This window comes from Crocodylus porosus, unplaced genomic scaffold, assembly GCF_001723895.1.
Source record: "Crocodylus porosus isolate Cpor-Errol unplaced genomic scaffold, CroPor_comp1, whole genome shotgun sequence".
Lineage (NCBI taxonomy): Eukaryota > Metazoa > Chordata > Crocodylia > Crocodylidae > Crocodylus > Crocodylus porosus.
The window spans coordinates 14,034,441-14,060,867 of NW_017728928.1; the positions used below are offsets into that span (position 1 = coordinate 14,034,441).

A 26,427-nucleotide genomic window follows, 5' to 3' on the forward strand; every position below is an offset into this window, starting at 1 on the left:
ATAGCCGGGGACTGGACCTGTGACCCTGGAGGCCTCACTAGTCTGACTTGCAACATTTCAGGGTTTTACTCTCCCCTGTGAGAGAGCCATAATTACCACAGGAACAGTTTCTGAATTTGGCCCCTTTCCTTGATCCAAAAAGAAATGGGGTTGGAAAAGCAGAGGAAGGAAACACAGGAAATGCAGATATTTTTTGCAGGAGAGATTTTTTTTTCCCCCCTGAACTCAACCCAACTTTTAAAATAAATCTCTGGGGCTCATTCTCTTCTCTCACCATAGTTTTCACTCATGTAAATCCACTGACTTCTATGGAATTACTCCTCATCTGCACTGGTGTCAGAGGAGAAGCCGGTGAGAGATGGTAATATTGTACCATATGGAGCCCTCTGATAAGATGCCCATTCAAATCTCCTTGGACCTTTTGGAATATTTTTCGTTGCTTACCAAGCCAATGGGCTAGAGCTCTCCCTTTGCTCACAGTCATAGTTCAGTGAATGTGCTACCCTGGGAGCTTTGCCTTCATTGCTGGCAAAAGCCAGGATAGAACTAGCATGTTCCTACTGGACTCCATGTTAAAGGAGTGGTAATCTGCCAGCACTGCCTGGAAAGCCCAGCAGAAACCCTTTTACAAGTTCAAGAACTTCTCTTAGAAACGAGCTCAGAATCTCCTGTTAGTCTATGTCAGAGCTTGGGGATGAAACTATCAGTTACACCGGGGATTCAGATGCCTGATTCCCTGCTAATTGTTATGGGAATTGGGTGTCCACATTCCTTCTGTGACTTGACACAGCTCAACTAGTCCTGTGTGAAGCGGTTAGTAGTTGCTTCAGATTCGGCTGATTCAGGGGACGGTGATTCGATTTGGTGATTTGAATCACTGTCCTGATTCGATTTGGCCGATTCTTATTCAGAGATTCAGCTGCTGCTGAATCTCCAAATCAGCCATGCCCATCTCCCGCCCTCTCCCAGCCCGGCAAGGGCTTGCCTGTCCACCTCGGCTCCCAGCACTTGGGGAAAAAAAGGCCCAACTCAGTGGGTGCTGCCAGGCAGGGGGTGATCCCTGCTGCCCCACGCTGCATGGGGGGGCTCTGCACCCCCCCTCACTCCCCCAGCCTCCTCCCCCCACAGGTGCCCCACCTGGGCCAGCTCCAGGCACAAGCCCCCAAAGCCCCAAGGCCACAGTGGGGGGCAGCAGGGATTTCCCACCCCCCCCCTCCCCCACCCCTAGTACTTATCAGCTTGGAGTCAGCTGCAGCTCCCTGCTGCAGCCACTTGGGACTGCTTGAATCACTGAAGCTCTCTAAATCTTTTCCAAAGATTCGGAGAGCTTTGAATCGATTCAGACATTTACATTGGTCCTCTGATTTGATTTGGATTCGGAAATTCGGCCACCGAATTGGGCCAAATCTCCTCCGAATAGAGTCACTGCCCAAAGTTTTGCACAGCCCTAATCTCAGCCTGAAGCTGTGATGAATGAGACTCTCAACTGGCCTAAAGCAGAGCAGCTCCATTCATTTCCATAGTGCCATTACTTTTGGGCAAGTTTCTGGACACAAAATAGACAGTAGTGGATGGTATTCAGAGCATGAAGGCAGCATCCCTCTTAAGTCCCACATAAGTCCTAACTGGACTTTCGATGAGGCCTGGACCTTTTGCTTTGGTGTTAATTCCACCCAGTTCGGACACATGGACTGCACCAGATTTCCCTATAGAGGGATCAGGGGAGGGAAGCAGAACTGCTTCACAGCTGTCACTGTGATCTCCAGGCACCAGTAGCCTCCATAGTTCTCGCCACAATAGCTAATTGGTTTGCCTGATCTTGGATCCACCAGTGCTGTCCCCACCAAATGCTCCCCCATTCTTGAGTGGGAAGCACCGGTGCTTGTGAGCTACGAGCTTTACTGACGGGATGTAGCCTCCACTCCTGTCCATCAGCCTCAGGCATATTGCATTCCTTTATACACACACCCATTCTGCTATTAATCAGTGCCTTTTGCCTCTGGGGAGAGGGGGGAACAGGATTTTCCATCCCTAAATGGGAAGCTGATTATTGAAACGCATCTGATATTGCCAGCATGCAAAGCCCTCTCCAGCTCCTCTCCCGTTCGCTGCTGATAACAGAGGCCAGCAGTAGAGCTGCAATTAAATATGATACAGAATATTGGTCTGGGCTGTAGAAGTGTCCCCCAGGATCAATTTGGTACTGGACCTTCCAGGCTGGGGAGCAATAATTTGGAAGCAAAACTTAGGTTAATTTGAAAATAGGTCAACGAGATGTGCAGATAACCTGCAGTAATCTGAATTCAGAGAGCCCCTGCCAAGCTCTGGCAAAGGAATGGGTCCCTTGGTTGTTTAAAGTACCTATAGGGGGAAAATAGCAGGACAAGAACCTGCCGTAGATTTATTCTGGAGTGTGCACAGCTGTTCAAGGCAGATGTCGAAGAGCAGCCAGAAAGACACAACTCTACAGATGGCCAATATTCTTTTAACTGGCTTGATTTAAAGGGGAAACAATGTCAGGGATCACCCACAGTATCTTTCATTCAATATGTGCGACTGGAGCTTTGCTGTCGTCATCGCTAACCCTCTGCAGCCATGACCTCATGGACACGCTTATCCATGCAATCAGCATGACATCATTATCCAGGCATTTCAGCTTTTTGGGGGCTGGATGGGAAGATCAATCAAGTCACTCGTTTCCTTCAGTCACTTGTTTATTTTTGAGATTAAGGTTTTCACAAGCGGCCCACGATGCAGGGGATCAACTGCTTTTTTTCAAAACAAATCTCTCAGCTAAGCTCTCTGAAGAAAAAGGCATTTGTGCTCATCAATTTTATTTGCATAATTTCAAGCGCCATTAATAGTACATGGCATGAGGAAAAATTACTGAGATTTCACTCCAACCATGAGTGAAATTGGGTTTAGTAGAAAATTAGTTGACTTAAGTGGCAAATGATGAAAGCTCCAATAGAGAATGTTTAAATAAGGAGGAATAATAATAAAAAAAACCCTATAAGGTGCAGACTGAATTTGCATGATTAGAATGTTAAAATCAGGAGCTATAAAGTGCTGAGGAAGAATAAAGCGAGCAGAAGAGGCTGAGCCAGTTGGCTGTCTACATTTAAAACATTGTTAGCTGTTTTAAAGGTATTGATAACTCAGAAGCACAAGATCTTCAAGGCTTCTGGATCAATATACTAACTAAGGAAGTCCTGGAGGGGGTTGTTACAGGCACAAACTAGAGATCAAGATGAGCTACTACTTAAGCACATGTCTAGAGCGTGTGAAAAGAAAAAGAGATCATTAACAAGTATTCCAGTTTGAGAGATGTATAGTCAAGGTCTCGTGAGGCCAGTTGTTAAACATCATTAAGACGTCTCAGAATTAAAAATGAGTTTTTAATGCTAAAGGTATTGCAGGGCATCTCTATTTTTGATATCATTATTATGGGCAAAGATGTATTAATCACTGGCCTGGAAGCTAGGGGTTACATAGAGACCAGCAATTGTGGCCTGACTACATTCCACAAAGTCAGTGGACAGCCCAACTAGTAATACGTATAGTCTAGGGCTGCTTGCAGATGTTTAAAACAATAAACAAAAACCCACTTTACCAGAAGAACCAGCGCGTTACTTTGACCCGGCTCTTCAGCGTCTGTGTAGATCAGGGGCTTCAGCAGGGGTCTTCACACTTTTCGCTAAAGCTGATTCAATCAGTTATTAGATAAAAGCACCAAATCAATGCATGTGCTATTTACAGGTATCAGGCGAGCCGGGTCCAAATAAGGTGATACTTCTTCTGGGCATGTGTAGGGCTCAGTGTAGGAACTCGCCAAGTTTAAAGTGAAGCACTGGGGTTTTTTTGCTTTTTGTAACACTTGTAAGCAGCCTACAGGTCTCAAAAGGGCTAGTTTTTTTCCCCAAGCTGACCAAAATCACGAGCAAAATTGATTCGAAGGAAAAATGTAGTCAGGAAAATACGTATCAAAATCAGAAGACTTTAAGAAGAGTTTATTAGGTGGCCTTGAAACCGTGATTCCACAATCAAAAAAGATCATGATTTTAGCTTATTCAATGGTAAAGTGGTAGAAGAACTGATTACAAAAATAAACGGAGGGGAGCTAGCAATGTATACAAATGAGGAGTTATGAAGTATAGAAAATTGATAAGGGAAGCTGAAGACCTTAGGGTGGGTGGGAAGCAAAACCATGACTGGTGGGGCTAAACACGTTCCTGAAGTACATTTGTAACAGAAGAATTTTTGCAGCAATACAGGCTTTTTACCAGTTGAAGATGGTAAAGATGTTAATCATGGATGCAAAAAAAAGTGTTCAGTAAATACCATATTTACTCGAATATAAGATGGTCCTGATTATAAGATGCCCTCCTCCCCCCCATAATTAGATTCTAATGTACAAATGTGTTATAATGGAAAATATACAAATTTGTTATAAATTTCTAGGTATAGAATCTAATTATTGAAGGTTTGCCTTGAATTTGTTAACCTCCCATTGTTACAGCAGGGAAAATAAATCTGGGGGGTCAGATGGTCCCCTTGCCTTCTGCCCCCCATCTTCTTCCCCCGTAGCCTCTTCCTCCGTCACCCTCACCACTGTAAAAGGCTAAATGTGAAATCAGCAGGCCAAGAGTCTGCACCCTTGGGAAAACCTTGCTGAAGAGGTTTCTGCCCCCGTTTTGCCAAATTTTTATAACTCTCAGAATGCTGAGAAATGTACATGAAAAACTGGAAAGGGCTAATATTCAAAAAGGACAAGCAGGAGGACCCAGAAATTACAGGCCAATTAGTCTGCTATCAAGTCTAGGCAAAATAGTTGAAAACCTACTATAGTATTCAATTAATAAAGTATTAAAAGGTAGGAATATAATTAATGTCAGTCAACATGTTTTTATGGCAAATAGGCCTTGTGAAACAACCCTTATTGCATTTTTTGATCTGAATGCTGGTTTGGCTGATAAAGAAAACTATGTAAAATACTTAGGCTTTTATAAGGGGTATGACTGAAAACTGCATGACGTCCTGATAAAAAATTTACCACAATACAATATTAATAGAGCACACGTTAGATGGCTTAAGAACCATCTAATGTGCAGAGTTCAAGAAGTGGTTGTCAATGAGGAGTCCTCTTCCAATGGACATGTTTCTAGTGAGCTTGCTAGCTGTCATACCAAGGCCAGCGATGTCCAGCATTTTAAGCTGTGATTTGGATATATGTGTCAAATCACTGCTGATGAAATTGGCACATAGTGCAGATGCAACAACTGCCCAGATTGCAACTATGAGGAAGGGCAGTCAGGCAGAGCAGTCTGGACTTCAAGGGAAGCTGAGCCCATTCAAAGAAAACACATTTCATTAAAGCCACAGTCAGAGTTATGCGTTTAGGAGAAAGGAATCCAGAATTTACAGAAGAGATGATGGAAAGCAGTGGCTCCAAGAAGGATTTGAGAAAGGGTTTAATCAGCCAACAGCTCAACAGAGCTCCCAGCATGATTCTGGTGAAAATGTCTGTGACCCTTAACTATATAAACAGCAAATGGTTAGTAGGGGGAGGGAAGTGTTTGTACTTCTGTATGCAACGCTGGTGAGATATGACTGGAATGCTGTGCAGTTGTGATGTTCACATTTTAAAGAAGATGTTGAAAAATGAGAATGAGTACAAGAAAAAAAAAGTCACAAACCTGATTTGATGGCTGAAGAAGATGCCTTAGAGTGAGAGGCTGAAAGAGCTCAGACTGATTAGCTCGTCAGAAAGAGGATTGAGAAGTGACCTGATTATGGAGTCTAAGTGCCTTTATGGGGAGGCAAAACCGGGTACTAGAGGGCTCTTTACTCTAGCAGAGGAGGGAAGAACAAGAGCCAGCTGCAGGAAGCCAAAGCCAAGCTCAAATTAGAAATAAGACACGTTTTTAATACTGAGGGCAATGATAGACTCAAACAAGCTCCCAAGGGAAGTGGGAGAGTTTTCATCTCTGGGTGTCTTCAGAGTAAGAGTGACTGCCTTTATGAAGGATCTGCTTCAACATAGCCCATATCATTGGGCAGTGGGCAATGGGTAAAACACAGTAGCTGAGATGTACAAGATGCTGGATTAGATCATCCATTAGTCCTTTCACATCTTAAATGGTGTAAAGAGATCAGTTTTACCATTTGTAGGTAGTGGCTCAAAGGGAAAACAGATGGGGATAGCCATCAGATGAAAGACTGTCCTTTGAAACAGTCACTGGACCAGATCCTCAGCCAGTATAAATCAGCACAGCCCTGTGGATGTCAGTGGAGCTGTACGCAGTAATGTGAGCTCAAGACCTCACCCAAGGTGCTACACAAGGATGCAGGCAACAAAGTGTGGAGTCATAGCTTGTGGACTCCATCTGGGGGCAGAGTCTTGTGACAATGGTGTTCTACCATTGGGAAGCCTTGGAAGCTATCTGATGTCTGACCTTTCTTCAGCACCGCACATAATATGTGTTACTATAAGCACTTAAGTGTGGCAGTGTGTCCAATGGGAATTCATCTGGGTTAAGGAAAATGGCCCTGTATTTACCAAATCATTTGCTTAGTTGGGTGAAATTCCCCCTGATCAGAGGGCCATGCCCTTAAATCCAGCTTGGGGTCAGGCTCCAGGGTATAATAGTCCCTTCTAGCCTTAAATTCCATGAATCTAATTTGAGAACTTAATTGTGCCCAGCCCACATGCTGGCTGTCTTCACAGGAGCAGATCTCACCCTCAAAGGCACACAAAGGCTGGCGATTAGAAATGTAACCCTACTGCCAGGCACAGGTCAGCAGCAACAAGGACTGGTTCACATTTTGGGGTACCCCATAAATTATACCAGTGGCTTGAGCCCCCACCCAAAAATCTGGGAACACTAAATTTGCTGGGGCAACCTGTATAAACAAAGTCCCACCTCACAACCAGTGTAAACACAAACACCCACATTTAGTACAGGCAACCCCTGCTTAATGCTGTTTCAATTAGCACTATTTCGCCATAGTGCTTATGTTATGTTGATACGTGATTCTACTTAGTGGTCAGCAGGTTTCGTTATAACGCTCATGGGCATTGAATAGCTGGCACTCAAACTGACACTAATTCTGGCAGCCCTGATTCTGGTAGCTTTAGAAAGTGATTTTCATTGCTTCAGAGTGGTTTTGGGTGGCTTTAGAAAGTGAAAAATGAAAGTTGGTTTTGCTTAATGCTTGGTTTTGCTTGACGTTTGGTTTTTCAGGAGCCAGTTAAGAGTGCTACGCAGGGAGTGCCTGTGCATAAAACAAGACAAAACAAAACATTAAATATAATTTTAAAGCACTATTAACTACAAAGCAAAGTCTAGAGGTGGGGTGACTTCACCCATACCCAGGCAGTCTAGGACTTGGGGCTCCCCAACAGGTCATTCTGAGGGCCTGAGCCCCTGTACCTTCCCTTCAGCAATGGGCTGGAGTGATGAGCCCATACAAGGAAGTCCCAAGGTTATTACTCCCTGGGTTCACTGTGTCTTGGAGAGCTGGTTGAGAGTGGGGGTCCTTCTGCATTGCAAGAAGCTCTGTTGCTCCTGGAGAAGGGTACAGTGCTGATCTTTGCTTCTATGGGAGGCTACATGTATGTGTGTGGGGGGTGACTGCAACTCTAGCCAGCATGCACACACCCTAAAACTTCTGGGCTGGTGTAGCAGCGCGGGATCCTAGGGGTGGCCGTGATCTCCCCTAGTGCCCCCTACCGCGCTAAGTCGGCGTTAAAGCACCCTCACTATCTCGCTTGCCACGTCTTTGATGTTCTGTAGTTATGTAGGGAGGCTGCCCTTCGTTCCCTTGACTACAGTTCTGCTGGTTCCCCCTGCGGCTCAGTTCTATAATGGGGTTCTGGGCACCCCAGCCTTATGGGCTACGCATGGCTCCAACCACCCCGTACCACGCCCCAAGCCTCGCAGATGTACCAGACACTGTTTGGTACATTTCACTTTCCTGCACCCCACCTTCTGCACTTCTGGCTTGCCTCACGGCCATGCTCCCTGGCACTCGTCAATCTCTGTCCCCCTTTCTGGGGCTTCTCGCAACTGCCCCTCTTGCTCTGCGGTTTCTCACAACTGCCCCCCTTGCTCTGGGGCTTGGGTCAATGCACCCCAAATGCTGTGCCCTCTCTGGCGCCAAGGTCCCCATGCTCCCATGGAGCTCCTATGAGGCCTCCTTCAACCCCTAATAGCCTCACCTGGTCCTCCAGTGTCACAACAACAATGAAAGCAATAACACAAGCCAATCGGCTATAACTCCAATCCAAGCCTCCTGGCTAAACGTTCTCCAAACCACACCACATCTCTCACCTGTGTAACTAGTGGCTTGTACATCCAGGCCTTTTCCCTTTCCCACCTTCAGGGCCAAGCTCTTTTCCTTAGTCAGGCAGTACTCCTTCTCCCTGGTTGCCAGTTAAGAGAGAGAGAGCACTCCCGGCCTCCAGTCTGGGTCTTATAGTGGTCAGCCCTGCCCCTTCCGGTCAGCTGACTCACCAGTTGTGGGCCCTTAGCTCCTCCTGGTTGCCCCTAGCAACCAACACCTGAGCCCATACTGTTGCTTTTCCAGTGCCCCTGCTACAGCTGGATTATGTGGTTTGCTGAAATGAGAACTGCAGGACAAATTCAAAAGGGAGCCAGGTTGATTAATGACTACAGCTGGCCCAACTACACAGCTTGACTGGAGTAAAGGACCATCAAAAGAAACAAAGGGGAAAAGCCAGGCCTACCCTCTAGGCCTGGGCTGCAGGTAGTTTGGGTCGACAGCTCCACTGGGAGCAGAAAATTGCAAACATCAAAGTTGCAAACCTCAACCCCAGCCCCAAATGAGCAGGATTAGAAACTCCCAGGTTTCAACCCCATTTAAACTGCCAGACTTAATTCCTAGCCAGCCACCCCAAAGAATCAATACCCTCCTCCCTGGTATTAATCTCTTAAGCTCTTAGAAAATGAGGGAAGAAAAGGAGGAGAGAGGAGTTCCCAGCCATTGGGTCAGTTCTCCCTCTGTCTCACCTCTACCTGAGTTTCCCCTTTCGCTATCTGCAAATTCCTTCTCCCTTGGAGGAGTCTTCACTCTTCAGCAGCCCCTAGCAGCTTCTCCCCTCCCAAAACCAGTCTAGCTCACCTTATATCCCCCTGCATGACATCACCCTGGTTTTGTCCAGTCAAGGAGCACCACAGTCCAGCCTTTGTCCCAACAAATCTGCCTGAAAAGTCCTTGCTCTCCCTGGGCCAATGAGGCCAGAAGACTTTACGTATTTTGCCCCAGTACAAGGCCCCAGTTTTCCATGTGCAGAGCACATGGCCAGAACAACAGGGGCCTTCTTGCCCACATAAAACACACATGCACACACACACGCACGCATGCACACACACACACACACACACACACACACACACAATACAATAAACAACCAAAAGCACAAACTGTGCCATACATAACCCAAGTGTGCATGAGTGTTACAGGTATAACTTCACCAACAGCAAGGCATAAATTAGCCAAGCCACAAAGAAGGAAAGGAAAAGAAAAAAAGTCACTGGCCAATGTTCCAGCTGGGAGCCTGTTTGTATGAGGATGCACTCCCTAGCAGGAGTAAGGAGAGCACCATTTGGCCCCTTGCGTCATTGCTTGAGGAGTATTGATTTAGAACGATGAAGGTTTATAGCCTGCTTTCTCTCGTACAGCAGAGGACCGCATAAATTCTTCTGCTACTTACCCTTATTTATCATTGGTGGTTTTATATATTCCTCAGTGAATCCGGCATTTGTATATTGTAAGTCATGGAGCTGTCCATTGACGCAAGTGCTGATTTACACCTGTAAGCCTGGAGACATGGAGATAAATGTTATTTTGCTTCTCTTTGATACCAATAACCCTTATGTCTTTTCCCCATGATAGCTCTGCTTATTTTCCTTTTTCACAGTCCATGAGACTGTTAAATGTATAATGAAAGCGATGGTGAGCGGTTGTTACATAACAATTTTTTGCCACTTATGTAGCATGGTAACACTGATTATTAAAATAACAAGAATACTTGCTGTTTATCCAAGGATCTCAAAGCACTTTACAAAGATAGTTGAGCACCCATAGTCCTTTTGCAAGTCTCTGTTTCCTTAAGAACTTATCTGGCATCTCCTTTCTGTGGTATCAGTGCTCCTCCAAAGGTGTATCGGGTTTTTCTTCCCAACACCCTTCTTTGAAAGGAATTACTGTTACCGCTGTTTTAGAGATGGGAAACCAAGGCTTGGTGAGGTGGGGTCAGTGTGTCATGCAAGAAGCCTGTGCAGAGCCAAGAGTCAATTCCACTTTCACTGACTCACAAAGTAGTGCCTAAAGGGATGTACTTTTACATACTTTCAAGGTATCCTGAATCCCTTGGGAGGGGGCAGGGAGGGAAGGTTTCCGAATGTATGGACCCAGATTTCCATTGTCCTCTGCCTTTTTCCTATGGTTTACAGCCATGCAACAGAAGCAGTCAGAACAGTAATGGGTGTTACCTTCTTTGCACTGGGGTCATTGGTTACTCAATTTGCAAGGCACTGGGGAATCTGACCCTACAGCTCTTATGGAGATGGTAATATTGATAATGCAAATAGATAAGCACAGTTTCTTTTTTCTTTTTTTTTTTTTCAAATTTGGCTTCTACATCCGACTTCCCGGTTGCCTCCACAGCTGAATTTCTCCCCCTCAAATCAACTCAGAATCAAAGAGTACTTTTAAGACAACAACTCAAAGCACTTGACAGCTTTGAATGGTTCCTTGTCATGTATCTCTGAGCTACTATAGCCTGAGCTATTATTGCTGTTGTAAAGTGGAGGTACATGAGACAGAGAGGATAAAAGAAGAAACGAGTCACAGAGCTTGGAATAGAACCCAAAGGGCCAAACTTGCAGTGTCCTGCATTACAGTCAGGCTGTGAGATCTTTCCGTTACATGCCATCTTATTCAAGGAATGACCCCCTTGACTTCACTGAGAAGTTGTATTGTGTAAGGTTCTGCTCATTGTTATAATTCATATCGCAGGTGAAGCCAGGTTCCCATGGTGCAAGTGCATAATAAGAGGCAGATTTTGTTGCAAAAAACAGATTCAGTAGACAAGACAGAGGCACAGAGAGGTGTGAAGTAACTCACCTAAGCATTGCACAGCAAGTCAGCGGCAGAGTGTGATAAGAATCTGGGTCTCTGGAGCCCTTGGCTAGGGTGCTATCAACCGAATAGCATGAGCAAGAATATCAGACACAGTCTCCTAACCATCAGACAGTGCTTTCTCTTCAGTGCTATCAGAATGTAACTAATAGGAACAACCATTTACATTCCCATCTCACAGAGCAGATAAGTGGAAAGATCAAGTACTATGCACACAAGTATTTGAAAGGAAGCAGAAAGTATTTGAAACGTCTCACCTCCCTTATAGATTATCCCCAAGCCTTTCATTTACCTTGGTGTCTTTCAATGGAGTAGCAGGATTTTCTGGTTGCCTCTCTCCATTTTAATGTTGTGCCTAGGGACAGCGATCCTGAAATGCTTGATGGGCAGATATGTGCTGGAATGTACAGAAGCTCTCACAGGCTGACAGAACGCTCTAAATTGGGAGCTGCAGCCTCTCCTTGTTGCTTTATTTATTTCTGCTTTTGGGGTGGCTGTGGCAGACAAGACTCTTTCTATTCTTATCATCTCCCCAACCAACCACTTAGTGTAAAATTGCCCATAAAAGTGAACTTAAATTACAAGTGATAAAACGACAGCCTAGTCTATCTGCAGCTGACCCTTTCTGTTTTACGCTGTGCTAAAGCTTATATTCTTTGTGACAAGAGCAATGAAGCAGCGGCAAACACTTATCTTCAGCTAAGTCACCTTAAATTGAAAATCCTTGTTTTTGCTGGCTTTGGAGAGCATTGTGGTCCTTCATTTACTTTTTTACTCCAAGTGTTGTTCTGCGTAGTCATCAGAGCTTTGGGATGAATCCTGATCCTTACATTGGTTTATCTAAGTGGACTACATCATGGGTGCAAGGGAGGATGGATCCTTCTACCCACAGATGCTAGCCATAATCCCTGTATACTCAGCACCCCCTGGAGTACAAGTGACCCTATAAGAGAAGGAAGAAGATGCAAAGTCCTGTAGTTCATACTCCTGTGGACTGGCCAGCATAACTCACTCATCCCAGAGGGGCAGTTCACTCTGAGCCTTTTTAGTGTTATGGTTGCATCAAAGCTATAGATTGGAGCATGGATCTTGGAGTCCAAATATTCCTGAAGGTGATACCAACACTTGTCTTCCCTAGAACTCACAAGAATGATGCTATTTTAGGCTGCTTTGGCATATAGTGAGTATATTACAGGAAAACTGGTTCCATAAAATAAGTTTGATTCAAGTGATTTCAAGTTGATTCAGTTACATGAAATGGAAACATAAACAGAAGTAGGTCTGGATCTAAGCTTCTTGATTCCAAAGGAGTGAACTTAGGAAAATTAAGGGAACTAGTTGGTGAAGTGAACTTGAGTGAAGCATTCAAAGTCTTAAATGTGGTGAATGCTTGGAGTTTCTTCAAGCCAGAGATGGATCAACTGTAAAGAACTTGTGACCCAAGTGTGGGAAACTATTGTAAGGAAGGACTCGAGATCAAGCTAGATAAATACTTATGAGGGAAAATTAGAAGGAATCAGAGCTACACAGAATGGAAAAATGGATGGACAAGTCAGATATTAGAGACCAGGAAGTGTAGGGATAAAATAAGAATAAACAAGAGGCCAGCTGAGTTAGTTCTTGGGAAAAGCGTCAAGAGGGATGGGAGCTCATCAAGGGAAAGACCTAGATTTATAAGGTCCCCTGTAGGGGTGTGTGAAACGGGCCGTATTCAAATCGGATTCAGATTCCCCAATTCGATTTGGACGAATCTGAAGATTTGATGCTGATTCAGAGAATCAGAAATTCTGCCATAGACATAGCTTTAAATGTTTTTTCTACATACCTTGAGGTATCAGCAGGGCTCGTGATCGCTGCGATGCTGGGGTGCATGGAGCGCCCCACATGAGCCAGGAGGGGCACCGGGGGGTGGGCCCTGCACGCTCTGTGGCAGACCCAAAAGTGGACCGGAAGTGCTTCTCGTCCACTTCCAGGTCTGCTGCTGAGCACACTGGAGACCACCCCCCATGCTTCTGTGGGACACTCCATGTGCTCCAGCATCGCAGCATTCATGAACTGTGGCTGCTACCTAGCGGTATGTAGAAAATACATTTAAAGCTGTGTCTATGTCCAAATTGCCAAATCTCTCTGAATCGATTTGGAGAGATTAAAGAGTTCTCTGATTCGGTTTGGAGATTTGGCCACTTAATTGGACCAAATGTACGCCAAGTTGAATCATGGACCAAAGCTTCACACAGCCCTAGTCCCCTGCCCTGCCTCTCCAGCAGGGGAAGCTGGTGCACCCCTGAAACAGCATCTAAATTGCATAATTAAGTGTACATTCCAAGGCCTCAGAAAGTTAGAGTGGTTCTTGGCCAACTTCACAGCACACAGCTCTCCCCAGACAGTCACTTGCAGAGAAGAGCCGGTGGGAATCCAAGGATGGAGGCCCTGAGCAGCCCTGGTAGAACTGTCTCCTCACGGTGAGAGTGGAGTTCCAGGCTGGTCTGAAGGGGGGGAAGGATGGTCCCTTTAAAACACTTTGTAGGAAAATGAATGTTGACTTTGTAGAGTGAGCAAAAGGGCTTCGGCTGTGTGCAGTGACTGATCAGATCTTCCCTGTTCTCTTCAGCAATTTAGGGGTGCCTCCTGGACGGGGCAATTGCCCCTTGACGATCCCTTTGCCTTTTGACCTCATTTACACTGATTACCATGGCTTACAGCAAATGAAGCAACACATGGGGCTCTCCTTTAAGAAATACAGGTAAGAAAAACCACTCTCTTCCTTTCAGAGGCTTCCTTTATATAATTACTGCTTTGTTTTCATTGGGGTTAAATAGATGTAGACAGACTGAGGTATGTTCTTGCCAAGGGCTTTGTAGATCTCAGCGTGCAGCTGTGTTGAAGAATTTCCACGTACGGTTATTCCAGTATATGGCATATGACTCTGCCAGTTCCCCTCAATTTGGATTCTGTTCTAGCATCAGTCTCTCCCTGTCCTTCAAGCAGGACTGTCAACTGGGCTTGCCCATGTGCAGGTGTCTGGGAGTTTTATACAGGGCATGAGGCACAGTTTAGACTCGCAGGCTGCCTCACCTCAGCCAGAATGTGACAGCAGATTCCCTGCCATCTTGCAGCAAGATGCACTGAGATTCCCCTGGACATGCCACCTTTCCTTTCCTCTACCAATTGGCCTGCAGCAGATCTCCAGCACATCCTAAAGAGTTGGGCCCTTTGTTTCCAGCCTTGTTTATGTGCACAGCTCTGACAGCTGGTAAATTGCCCAGTGAACTGCCTCCACACTGTTTCCCAGCTGCTGTCATAACGTGCTGTGATCTGCTTGGGAAGGAGGGAGAGCAGGCTCTCAAACCCTACCTTAAAACAAAAACTAATTATAAGGCTCTGTGCTGGGGAGGCAAATAGTCGCAGGGAGGACTTCTTGTGTGTGCGTGTGCATGTGTCTCTAAATAATATGTTTGCCACTCTGCAGGTGTGATCTGCTACAAAAGGCAGAGACATCTCTTTGCATTTGCAAGAAAGAGGGCTCGCATTCCCAAGTCCATTTCCTCCTTTCCTCTTCAGCACTGGGAGAGACAAATGTCCCCATTCCCTGACATAGCAGCAGCCAGCAAAATATGTGATTTAATTTAGTGCTTATAGTCCTGCCTATTTATTATGTTTTCTCCCATTCCTTCCACTATCCTACATGATTTTATTAGAGTGAAAAATGACAGGCAGCATTATTGCTTTTATTATACATGCATCTACTCTGTATGCTCAGCTTGGGTTTTTTTTTTTCATCCTCTCTTTTTCCACTTTTCCTATTTTCCGTCTCCCTCACCATGATAATGCCTGCCTCAGCATTTCTGGGATATGGGGGAAAACATTAAAATGTCTCCAGAAGATATATAACTTTTTTGAAGATGTCGGGCCAATGAAAGACCTGAACAGGAATCTGGTTGACTTGCAAGGAGCGAGTCAAGTGAACCTTTTCCTTTCCAGAAGGGACATTGAAAATACATCCTTCCTTCTTTGCTAGACACTGACCTGGGTTTTTGCTTCCTGCTTTCCTTCTGGGACATCTGGATGTTGCCCAGGGCCTGTTCTTTGTAGGAACAATATAAATTGCTAATTGCAAGACCTAGATCTGAATCTCAGATTTGAGGAAACAAAGGTGTTGTCATGCAAAGGCCATGCATGTCTATCCATCTTGACCATCCATCTTGACCAGGGCCAATAACAAAGGTTCCTAACTGGGTTGAGTTATTGCATCATGTTGATTGGAAATACAATAGCAGATCAGAACAATGGTTTAGCCAGTCTGGTGTCCTTCCTCTAACCATTACTAGATAATGCAGGAGAAGATGTAAAATGTTCTTAACTCTTATTATTCACATACACATCTGGAGAGGTTTGGTTTTTTGGTTTTTGATTTTTTTTGGAAATGCATAAAATTCTTTGCCTCATTCATATCTTGTGAGCCTGAATTCCACAAGTTAATCCCTGAGTGAGTTAAAAGAACAGCAGCTGATGTAGTGAAGAAACCTCATTCATCTGTTTCAGTAAGAGGGATACAATCCACTGGCTTTCTCAGGACTCTGTCTGACAGACTGAGCCAACAAATGTACTCAGCCATGATGGAAACAATACATCATCACAACTTGTAATCGCTGATCAGTGATCTAACTGTCTAGATATTTCCAGGAGCTGATGTATTCAGTTAAGAATTTCCTATATGGCTTAGTGTACAAGCTTTATTTTTCATTTAACTGTATGTGAGGGTTCAGCCAGGACATAGGGGGCCAGGCCTGTGGGTAGGCCCTGCAGGGCAACCAAGAGGTCATCCAGGTAGGGTACTGGTTACTGAGGCATCAGGTCAGGGCCTGGATCAGCAGAGCAGAGGATGTGGGACCAGGTTCCAGGAGATCCAAGAGACGTAGTCCAGGGTGCAAACCAAGATCAAACACCAGGAAAATCAGAGCGCCAGGTGTTGAGTTCCAAGGAAGATCTGAGATCAGGGTGAGGAAAAGCCAAAGCCAATCCAGTAGCCAGGAGAACCAGAGAAAGCAGTGAATGTGAGACTTGCTGGACCAGGTTGACGCTGGTCAAGGTGTGCCTGCTGCCTGAGGCTGCAGATCTACTTAAAAGGGATGAATGGTGCTCTCAGCAGCCAATCTAGTTATGAAAAACTGGGGTAGTCACATTGGCCAGGGATCAAGGTCAGGTGTGGTAGCTCAAGAGCTTAGCCTGGCTGGGTCTGACTGACCAGAAGCCGTGACAGTGCTTCTTAATATGGAAGCAAATATCTTCTTGCCTGGAGGTGGGGGTCAGCTCATGGCCAGAGTCAGGACCAAAGTGCATTGACAGATGTGGGGTGACCAGGTTTGGATCAGTAGGAGCTGAGATTGGGGTCTGTGCCTTTGGAGCTCTGCAGGGGGCCTTCCCCCATTGACCCCATCCCTTGCCAGGCTAAGTGGAGCTGTAATTGGGGCCCTGTGCTCTCCTGAGCACAACATCCACTACTCCTGAACTTTAGGGTGCCAGTCACCTAAAGGTGTGACAGGAGATGTCACAAGGCACACCTCAAAAAAAGGTAGTACCTGGGGCACTCTGCCCTGCATGGAAGGGCAAGCACAGTGCCTTGGTGCTCACATGGATGCAATGCAGGTCTGCACTGTCTTTACCCGAAGGATGTACTTAAAAGCCACAAGAGATCCAGTGGGGCACTGCCAATCCAAGTATGATGGCAGCAAAGTGTGGCAGCTAGGACTGAACAGATGGACTTCTTCCCACCACCATTGGTCTGCATTGGCAGCGTTGCTCGGGCAAATCTTGTGCAGTTGCCTTCTGCATCAAACCCAGCTCTAACCATTGTTGTCAACATCCTTTTACCTGAACTAACAAGCCTATATCCCACTGTACCTTCAGCATTAATAGCGCTGATCTTTTCCAGGCCTCTGGCCATTGGGCAGCAAGGCAGCACAAACTTGAACAAAGTTTTGGCCTCTGGGGTTCAAACACATAACACTGCCCCAAGGCTGCATTACCCTGCCTCTGTATCATCCCAAGAAGTTTTCACAGGGGCACTGAAGGCTTCTCTGACTCACCACATGGATGCTCAAGACAGTCATTGGTCATTGATATGAAGGATCTGTCTTCTCATGGATTGGACTGGAAGACCCATTAATCCTTTTTAAAGTAGTAATTCTACTAAATGCTCATCTCCCCAAGCCCATAGCGGCTCTAACAACATCTTGGTCCTGAGATGGTGGAAGATGGATCTCATGGGTTGATATTCTTTGTTTGCAGAATAGAAGTGAAACATAACCATTGTTGTCTTGCTTGGACAGGTGCCGTGTTCGGGTCATCGATACCTTTGGGACAGAGCCAGCTTACAATCATGAAGAATATGCCACCCTGCATGGCTACCGGACGAACTGGGGGTACTGGAACCTGAACCCCAAGCAGTTCATGACGATGTTTCGTAAGTGATGGCTTGTTTAATTCTTTGATCCCAGGAGGATTTTTTTGGTATTTGCATGTTTGATAATTGCAGATCATCCTGTCAGATCCAGGGCAGTGAACACAATGGGAATATGCAATTAATTGTCTAGGGTGTCTGTTAACCACTCTTGGGCCAACCATACCATACCATCCCTAGCCCACCCGTGCATCCTTCTTCCCACCCCCCACCTCCCGTAAGTCAGCTGCACTGGAACAGGAAGAAGGTCCTGAGACTAGAATAATTTGAAGGAATGCAGCTCGTATTTCTCAGTGCTCAGAAATTTACATTCACTCTCCTCTTTGTGCTGGTTGCCACAAACAGGAAACTCAGATATGTCCAGTTCATTTTGAGGTACAATTGGTATCTTATTTCCAGTTCGAGGGGCCTCCTGATTTTAATTTGTAAACAATTACCAGGGAGCAACTAATACCTGGGTGTGCATCTCAGCCCCCTGTACTCTGGCTCCCCATTCTACACCAGCAGGGCCTGGGAAAGGATGGGCAAACACTGCACATCCACACTGGGGGAGTGAGTGCTTCATATGGCCAAAAACACCCCTTTGCAGTCTCATCTAGAACTATAGAGGCTGCAATACCCATTCTCCTGAAGTAAGGGGATGTACAGAAGATCCACTAAAGAGAGGCAGAGCCAGAAAATAATCCCCTCTTCATGCTATGCTCAGACTGTGCCATAAAAGCAATGCCAAGCTCCTTACCATGTATTTCAGTTCAAAGCTGGTTTCCCAAGCATGCTGAATGGGATGTGTGCTGCTTCCATCTGACCTTAACCTTGACAGCCTGCCCTAAGGAAACGCCTGCTTAATGGGCCCTGTTACTTTAATTAGCTTTAATTCTTTTCTGTCCCACTCCCACTGTTTTGCTAATTATGTTCTCAGCCTGCCCCAGCTGCTCCCCTCCTCCCAGTGTTCGGCAGTGAAGGACTTTGCTGTGACATGGTGATTTGTCAGCCCAGAGATTCTGCAGGGAGCAGTCCCAAGAGCAGCGCAGCTACCCAATCACTCCTCCTGCAACAGCAGGGGTTTTAGTACCAGAAACCCAAAGAGAGGAGGTGGTGGGAGGGGCAGAAAGCTGGAAAGAAGGGATTTATCAGTGTGGCAGAAGTAACATCAGGCTGGAGGATTTGTTTTCCTTGAGCAAAATATCAGAGAATTCTGTTAATGTGGAAAAGGGCACTTTTTTCTGCCCACTGGCTGGGGAATGAACTTCTTTGCCTGCCTTATCAGTGGCCTGGAGGTCTCCATTAAGATCAGAGGCCTGTGGTGCTAGGTGCCATATAAACACAAAGTGAGGACAGTCCTTCTCCCAAAGATCTTACAGCCTAAATAAGCAAAGGAAGGAACTGAGGCCCAGGCCTGGTTCTGCCAGGAGGATCCTGAGTGTATCCATACTTAAAGCTCCTTAGTGCCAGCAGATCCAGCCTGCCTGACCTGCTGAGTGACACCACTGCTCCCATGTGAGAGGAGGCTTCTGCTGCAATCCAGCACCTAGCAAAAGGCATATGCGAACACTTCTATGCCTGCTGCTGGCTGCCATGGTCCCTCCAGCCCTGAATACCTTTCCAGAAAGCACTTGACACCCTGACCCCATAGCTGCTGCAGTGGGGCTGTGTGGAGCTGCCAGAAGAGAATGGTTGGGCACCTGGTCTGGGGGATTGGTGGTGGCGGCCCCTTTCTACTACCAGAACTTCTGCTGGCAAGTGCTGGCAATGAAGAAATGAAAGCACTCCCCCACAAGGGAGCCTGTGGGAAGGCCAGACATGAACTCTACTAGGTCGGTGCTTTAACCATAGAGACCATCCCAGGTTTTGCCTTGATTAGCTTCACTTCTCTCTCATGTGTGCCCACCCCAGTGATGGCAACAAATCCTTTCATAGAATGGGTGGGATTCACCGGGGTATTCCACAGGAAGAAAAGCTTTGAAATATGTTTCCCAGTTTTAGCTCTTGGCAGCCACAGTTTGATCTGGGGAGGTTCAGAAAGTGAAACCAACTTTTGGAAATGACAAGCAAATAGGGAGTTGAGCGGGGATGTGAAACACCAGATATTTTTCTACAAGAAAAGTCTTATTTCCAGTTTGGAGACAGGCAGCTGGTTTCAAGAAAGGGGCTATAGTTTCAATTTATCCACTAACCCGCCAAGTGGAAAGGAGTTTTGCTCATCTCAGTTGAGCCTGGTGACCCATTATACATGCAGTGACTCAAATATTTTCTACCCCCTGGCTGAATATAATCTATTTGGCAGTCTAGGAAGTGCCTTATATTTTAGAGAGACCTGCAGGCAGTTTTCATATCACATATTTTAATAGCTTCTGTTGGCTTTTTCTGTTCTCTCACTCCTGGAGCCCTTTAGACCCTCTTTGCTTTTTGCAAAGTGTTTCTGTGGTACTGAAACCTTGGCCCTTGAGGGCTACACCATTGCCTCATTCGTAATGCCTCCCAATATTTCATTCCTCAGATCAGCCCTGGCCCACATTTCCCTACTGAGCATATCTAACACCAATGCCTCCTAACCCAATAGATGATGGATGCCAGAGTGGGTATTGAATAGGGGACAGATCACTCTAGATATGTCTGGGTCAGAGGTCTCCTTCTATAGCATCCACTTCTGCCCAAGTCAGAGACAGGATACTGGGCTAGATGGCTGACACAGTCTGGCACTTCTTACATTCCTGTGTTCCCCTCCCTGCCTCTGTGCAGAGGGAGATGCTGATGGCTGGGCTGACAGAGACACGTTGATGATTAAGGCACTCACCTGGAGCTGGGAGTCTTCACATCCTTATCCACAGTCGGATGGACATGCCCTTTCCAGCATAGCTGTTAACAGGAAGAAAAGTGTTGGAGGAGGGAATTGTGAGTCCAGCTGGGGGGAAATAGGGATTTCAGCTGAGGGATCCTCTGCACTTAAATAACACCAGGGATACCTTCAATAGCTAAATTCCCATTAGCACAGAACAAGCACGGGGAACTGTGTTTACCTTCTCCATGAATTAGGGTTACAGCCCCATTCTCCAGTACAAGTTACCTCCATGGGGAATGCCAGTGAGGCCAGGTTATGGGACACAGGCTTTGGGAGACAGGTGGTGGCCTGTGGAAGACCCCTCTCTGCCCTAGCACGAGTCTAACACATAGGGGTTCTTTTCCCCCCTTGGTTTCTGTAGCCCACACTCCTGACAACTCTTTCATGGGCTTTGTATCTGAGGAGCTCAACGAGACTGAGAAGCAGTTCATCAAGTCCAACAAAGTAAGCAACATGGCAGTGGTGTACGGGAAGGAAGCCAGCATTTGGAAGGTAGGTGCTGTCACTGGTGTGTCCAGACTACAGAGAGCTAAGTGATGATCCCATTGGCATCAATGGAGGCTTCTGAAGAGATTATAAATTAAGCTACACTCCTTAAAAGCAGAGCCTGGAAAGACCTGAGGAGACATTTACTCCATCTCTCCCACTGGCCTTGGTAGGAGTCAAGGGAGTAATAACGATCGATGCATCGTTCTAAAATTTACTGTGTGGACAACCAGCCTGTTGGAGTTTCTTTTACCCTTTTTGGGAGCAGCTGGTGCTGGCCCCTGCCAGACAGGATACTGGACTAGAGGGGCCCTCAGGTTAGATCTGGTGTGGTAATAACTATGTTCCTAATATCCAGAAGGAATATTTTTAAGGATGTGGATTAGCCAAAGTGAGACAGACAGGACATTTGAGACATTGTGCTGAACTAGTCAGCTTCCTGCAGTTAAAATGGTTACGGTCTTCATAATTTCCTTTGTGGAACTGAGTTGACAGTGTCAACTGTTTGGACACCTCCCTTGCCACTACTTGTGTCATAGCAGTGTGTAAGGACATGAACCAAGATTGGAGCCCTGTTGTGTCAATGTGCATGGTAAGAATCAAGTCCTGTTTTACAACCTAAGTAGACAAGGTGGACATGGGGTCAGAGCCAAAGCAGAGAACCTGGTGTTACCTGTCCAAGGTCACATAGCAGGTCAGTAAATGGGACTAGAACCAGGTCTTCTATGTCCAGTCCAGTACCATCTATCGAACAATCCCAGCTCTCACCTTCAGCTAGTAACAATCTTTACACGCTGCTAACCTGGGTTAGATTTGAGCTCACAATGTAATCCTGTATTCTACTAGTTCTCACCTGAAACTGGACCAAAACTGCGCTGTCCCTCTTTTAACATACAGTTCAATGGTCTTTTGTATCATAATCGGGAACATAGAACATAAAGGATAGTCTTAGCTCCAGCCTCTTTTATCTGGATCAGACCCAGTGCTTTTCTTTGCATCATTTATTTGCAGGATCTAATTATCCCTTTCTCTTGTTTTTTTCCTTCTGTGCTTCTCCATGGGATGTTGCAGCTGCAGGTACAGTAGTGCACAAGTCTCTTGTCTTTTTAAACTGGGCATTTCAGCATAAAAATAAAATATCAGGGACAAATGTGATGGTTGAAATACAGTTTCAGGATAGCAAGTACAAAGAGCTTGCATTTTCTGTGGGTCACTAAACCCTTCCATGCTGCCAGCTTGTGTGTATAGTCTGATATTGTTGGTCTTTTGGTCTTTCCAGTGCCCCATCTTTCTATGACCAGGTCTTAGCAGGCTATTCTGAGTCCTGCATTTGCATTTCATCAAGTAGCAAGATCTCTGCAACAAAGCCTGTTTTACAGGCACAACTGTAGCCCCTTGTATAAAACAGGTCAATGATACCATTTATTAGGGGTTACCCTAGCCCATGCTGCTTGCCTTTCTGCCCCTCTGGCAGTAACAGAACTTTTACTAACAATTGGGCTCCTCATTCCCCTGCCCTACCTTTCTAATAGATTTTTTTCTTTGTAAATCATGTCTCTTTGATGCTTTTGTGTGCTGTTCTTTTTCTGGCGCACAGCTATTCATGGCTCCCAACACCCAGCCTTACCTCCTGCAGCAAATGATTCCAGCTCTGGCATAGCTCCCTGGGCTCCACTGATTTCTCATTCCCTTGCTTCCTATGGATTTATTTATATAATTAAAATCCTTTCACTGTTAGGAGCCATTAGCTGTTGTAAAAGGGGCAAGGAATGAATCTGAGGCAATTTGCTTTCCAGGAGATTGGAGCCTGGATCAAAACTTTGCCACCCAGAAGACTCAAACTTTGAGGAAGATCAGAGCCAGTCACTAGGTTCACAACCCTAGCTATTAGTGTAGATAGGTTAGTAGAACTATCATCCATTTTGTGACAAATGTAAACTATACCAGTATCCAGAATGGATAGATGAGCAGCTATCTGGGTAATAGATACTCACAGTAAGTGATGTTACAATAGCTCGACTCTTGGTGACAGGGCAATAGCCTGTTTGCCTATAGAAAACAACCAGCTTGATACAGTTGTGGATGCATGATACTTATACCTATGTAATTTATACGGGTGTAATCTTACCTCTCATTTTCCCTGAATGAATGCTACACAGGATTCAAATAATTTGCAGTGGTGCAGGGATGAATGTCTTGCAGCTGCTCTTTCTATAAACATGATGTGTACAAGCCTGGAAGTATATTTTGATAGAAACACGTCCTACTTCTTCAGTGTCTATACTATGTGTAGTTACTTAACACCTGTGCAACCCAGATGTAAAGGGCTGCCATCTGATAACAGCTTATACACATAGGTCTAAATGATCATGCAGAATATCCTAATGGTAGGGCAGAGAGGCAAGGCAAGGAGTGTCCAGAAGAAGCGGGTGTGCGGAAGGGGACAGAATCTCTTAAAATGCTGGAGTGCTTCTGACATAAAAACAGAGACAAGCCTGGACACGAGCCTTTATCCAGCCTCTCCACAGGCCTGGGAGACTGGGGGAGCACTCTCAGGGGCCCAGGTTCCTCTCTCAGTAAGTGGGGCTGTGGGGGAAGGCAGAGGGTTACCTGGCGTCTGCAGAAGAACACTTTCCTGTGCTGACATATTGCTTTGGCAGCTAAGTACTACAGCTGTTGCAGCATTAGCCACGGGGGCTGCTTCAGCTGATGGGGGAGGATAAATGATATCAAGGGCCTCTTTCCCATTAAATCCCTGACCAGTCAGGTTGGATGGATTACTCAACAGGATGTGCTGGGGGTTCTGTGAATTGGAAGAAGTCTTTAAAATAGCCTGCTTTCCACAAATGCCAGGCTCCTGCAGTCTCTGCATCCCCCCACCCCCTCCTGCTTACCCCCTGCCCAGGCAGGGTGTCTTATGTTCTTCTGTTAATGCTGTTGAGAGTTTTTATCCAGGGCTTGTAAAGAGCCTGGAGAGGGAAATGAGAAGCAGCGTGGGGAGAGATGCCGAGGCTGCAAAGCTCAATGCTGATCTCAGCTAAATTCAAAGGGAAGGCTGCTGCTCTTTTGTTGAGCACAGAGAAGAGACCCTCAATGAAATCCATGCTTGGAAGGACTGTGTGGTGCTGTATTTGTCTGCGGGGCTGAGTTTGCTAGAACAATAATGAAGTACTTCACAACTCCGTTCAATCCTGAAAGGGTAACATCAAGCAAGCTTGGGTGGTAATCAGCTTCGTGATGATCCTCCCCTCCACAGTCCTCTACTCACAAAAAAAGAGTTGGAGTTTTCTGTGTTTGCTATGTGGAAAATTGGTACTCTCCAGCTGGGAGTGCCAGCCCAGGAGTGTAGCCAAGCCATGTCAGAAAGTGCCCATCAGCTTCGGCATGTTGGAATAACTTCAGAGGAGGAAGAGAGTGATTCCTTTTTTACAGGCGAGACCCTCTCCTCCTCCTCCTTCCCTTTGGATCGGTTGTGGTAATTGTGCAGCAAATGTATTAGTGGAATAAATAGGCACCCAGGTGATGGCATTGCATTTATCCTGCTCTTTTGACCTCATCACCTACAAGCTGATGGCTACCTTATCTCCTCCTCCCACTACTGCGCAGCTTCAGAGCCCCATGGTACCCTATTAATGGAGCCTTGTGGCAATAATGAGGTCTGAATCCAGGCCTGAAGAGGAGACTAGGCAATCACTCCACCTCTTCTCAGCATTGAAGCCCATCTTTTTTTTACATCTCCTTCTACCCGCCCCTTCCTTTTTTCCAAGTTATTATGCACTGAGGGACACAGTGATAGAGCATTTAAGACATTGCACTGCAGTTCCAGAGGCATGATTATGAGCCACTCTGCATTGATCCCAGAGGCTTCCCCCAGCTGTAAATGGGAACCCGGTCATTTTGGTTGAGCTGTCAGAGGCAACTGGATGCAGTACTAACTGCTGCACTCCCTTGCGTGTTGTTGGCTAAGAAGCTGGTATACATTAACTGTATTAGTCCAGTGAGCTGTTAGGTTTTGTAGGACTTTGATTTGACGGGCTCGACAGGCAGCATGAATTTTCTAACCAGTGTGTAAGACTTGGTATCTTTTGAATTCTTTGGATGTAGAAATCAGGGTTGAAATCCTGCTTGTTGCAGTTACTGGGATTTGGGCCATTGAACTCAGTGGGGCAGGACTTTCTTCAGTTGTATCCCCGCAAAAAAGAGATTCTCGTGTTTCCCATGGCATACAAAGCACTTGTTCCTATCCTTAATAGGCCCCCAAGTTACTGGATTCAGATACCACAAAAATGTGGAACACAGAAACCCTATTTTAGGCAACTCTTAGAGATGTCTAAATATTTTTAATGATACGATCTTGCTCCCCCTTGAACTGCTGCAGCTGAAGTCATTGCGAACAGAGCTAATTGAAAATCTGCCATCCACAGGACTTTTGATGGACGAGTCTTTTTCCTCTAAAAAGGTGTCACTCTGTCTTTAATCCTTTGAAGTTTTTGAGTGCTTTTAAAAATAGAAAACCATGAAACACACACCAAAAAATCAGGTTTTCTCCCTATTTCCTGATTAGTAAGATAGAAAAGATGGAAAAGGGCAAAGGAGAAATGTGGGAGGAAGGGGGAGAAAATAATTTTTTAGTTTACATTTCCAAAAACCTTAAAAAATGTTCACAGGGAACTTAAAAATGTTTGTTTTCAAATCACCCCTCCAAAGCAGAGCTTTTCAAGACGCTTTGGTACTGACAAAACCACGTATACAAAAGGATTTACACTAACTACCAAATAATGTTTTAAAACTCTGAAAAGCATTTCTAAAGGCTTGATCTTGCACTACTGGCATTTTACACTAGAAGATTTACAATTGAGTCCATTGGAATGGGATCTTGACCCTAAATGAGTTTATTTGCCCATATATGACATACGTAGAATGCATGATGTGTACATAGACCAGGGGTGGGCAAAACGTGGCCTGCAGGCTGAATGCAGCCCACCAAGCCATTCTCTCTCGCTCACGGGGCCCCTAAAAAATTGAGAAAATTTATATTTATCTGCCCCTGGCTGCCTGTCATGCAGCCCTCAATGGCTTGCCAAAACTCAGTAAGTGGCCCTGCACCCAAAATAATTGCCCGTCCCTGGCATAGACTCATGTGCTGCTTATAGGTTTTATTGATACTCATTTTGTTGGTGCTTCATACCTCCCTTATGACCTCACCCACATCCCAAATTCAGGTCTATTAAATCTTTGTGTCATTCTATCCCATGCAGCCAATGAACTCCAGGAACATGAAATTGTGCCTCAACGTTTTCAGCCATCAAATGTCAGCAAATGTGGGTTTCTCCATCCGTATAATGGGGATGATAATACTTGCCCTCTTCAAAGGTTCCTGTGAGGATTAAATAGTGTTTGCACTGCACTTTTCAGATGTAAAGTCCTACAGATACATTAAGTGTTGTTATTGTGTCATACAAGATTGAATCATCTG

The 26,427-nt window shown here is 45.6% G+C and overlaps 1 protein-coding gene across 2 annotated transcripts in view; it reads left to right on the forward strand.

The window, feature by feature from the left end:
* Positions 1-26,427, forward strand: part of MGAT5B (mannosyl (alpha-1,6-)-glycoprotein beta-1,6-N-acetyl-glucosaminyltransferase, isozyme B) — a 179,391-nt gene that overhangs the window by 116,906 nt on the left and 36,058 nt on the right. Inside the window, exons 9-12 of one of the 2 annotated variants that reach the window (XM_019542676.1) lie at positions 13,778-13,909; positions 17,496-17,629; positions 20,827-20,957; positions 22,023-22,028. In XM_019542676.1, coding sequence (XP_019398221.1) covers positions 13,778-13,909; positions 17,496-17,629; positions 20,827-20,957; positions 22,023-22,028 — 403 coding nt within the window. The remainder of the gene's footprint in view (positions 1-13,777; positions 13,910-17,495; positions 17,630-20,826; positions 20,958-22,022; positions 22,029-26,427) is intronic. The other variant, XM_019542677.1, reaches the window with a different exon arrangement.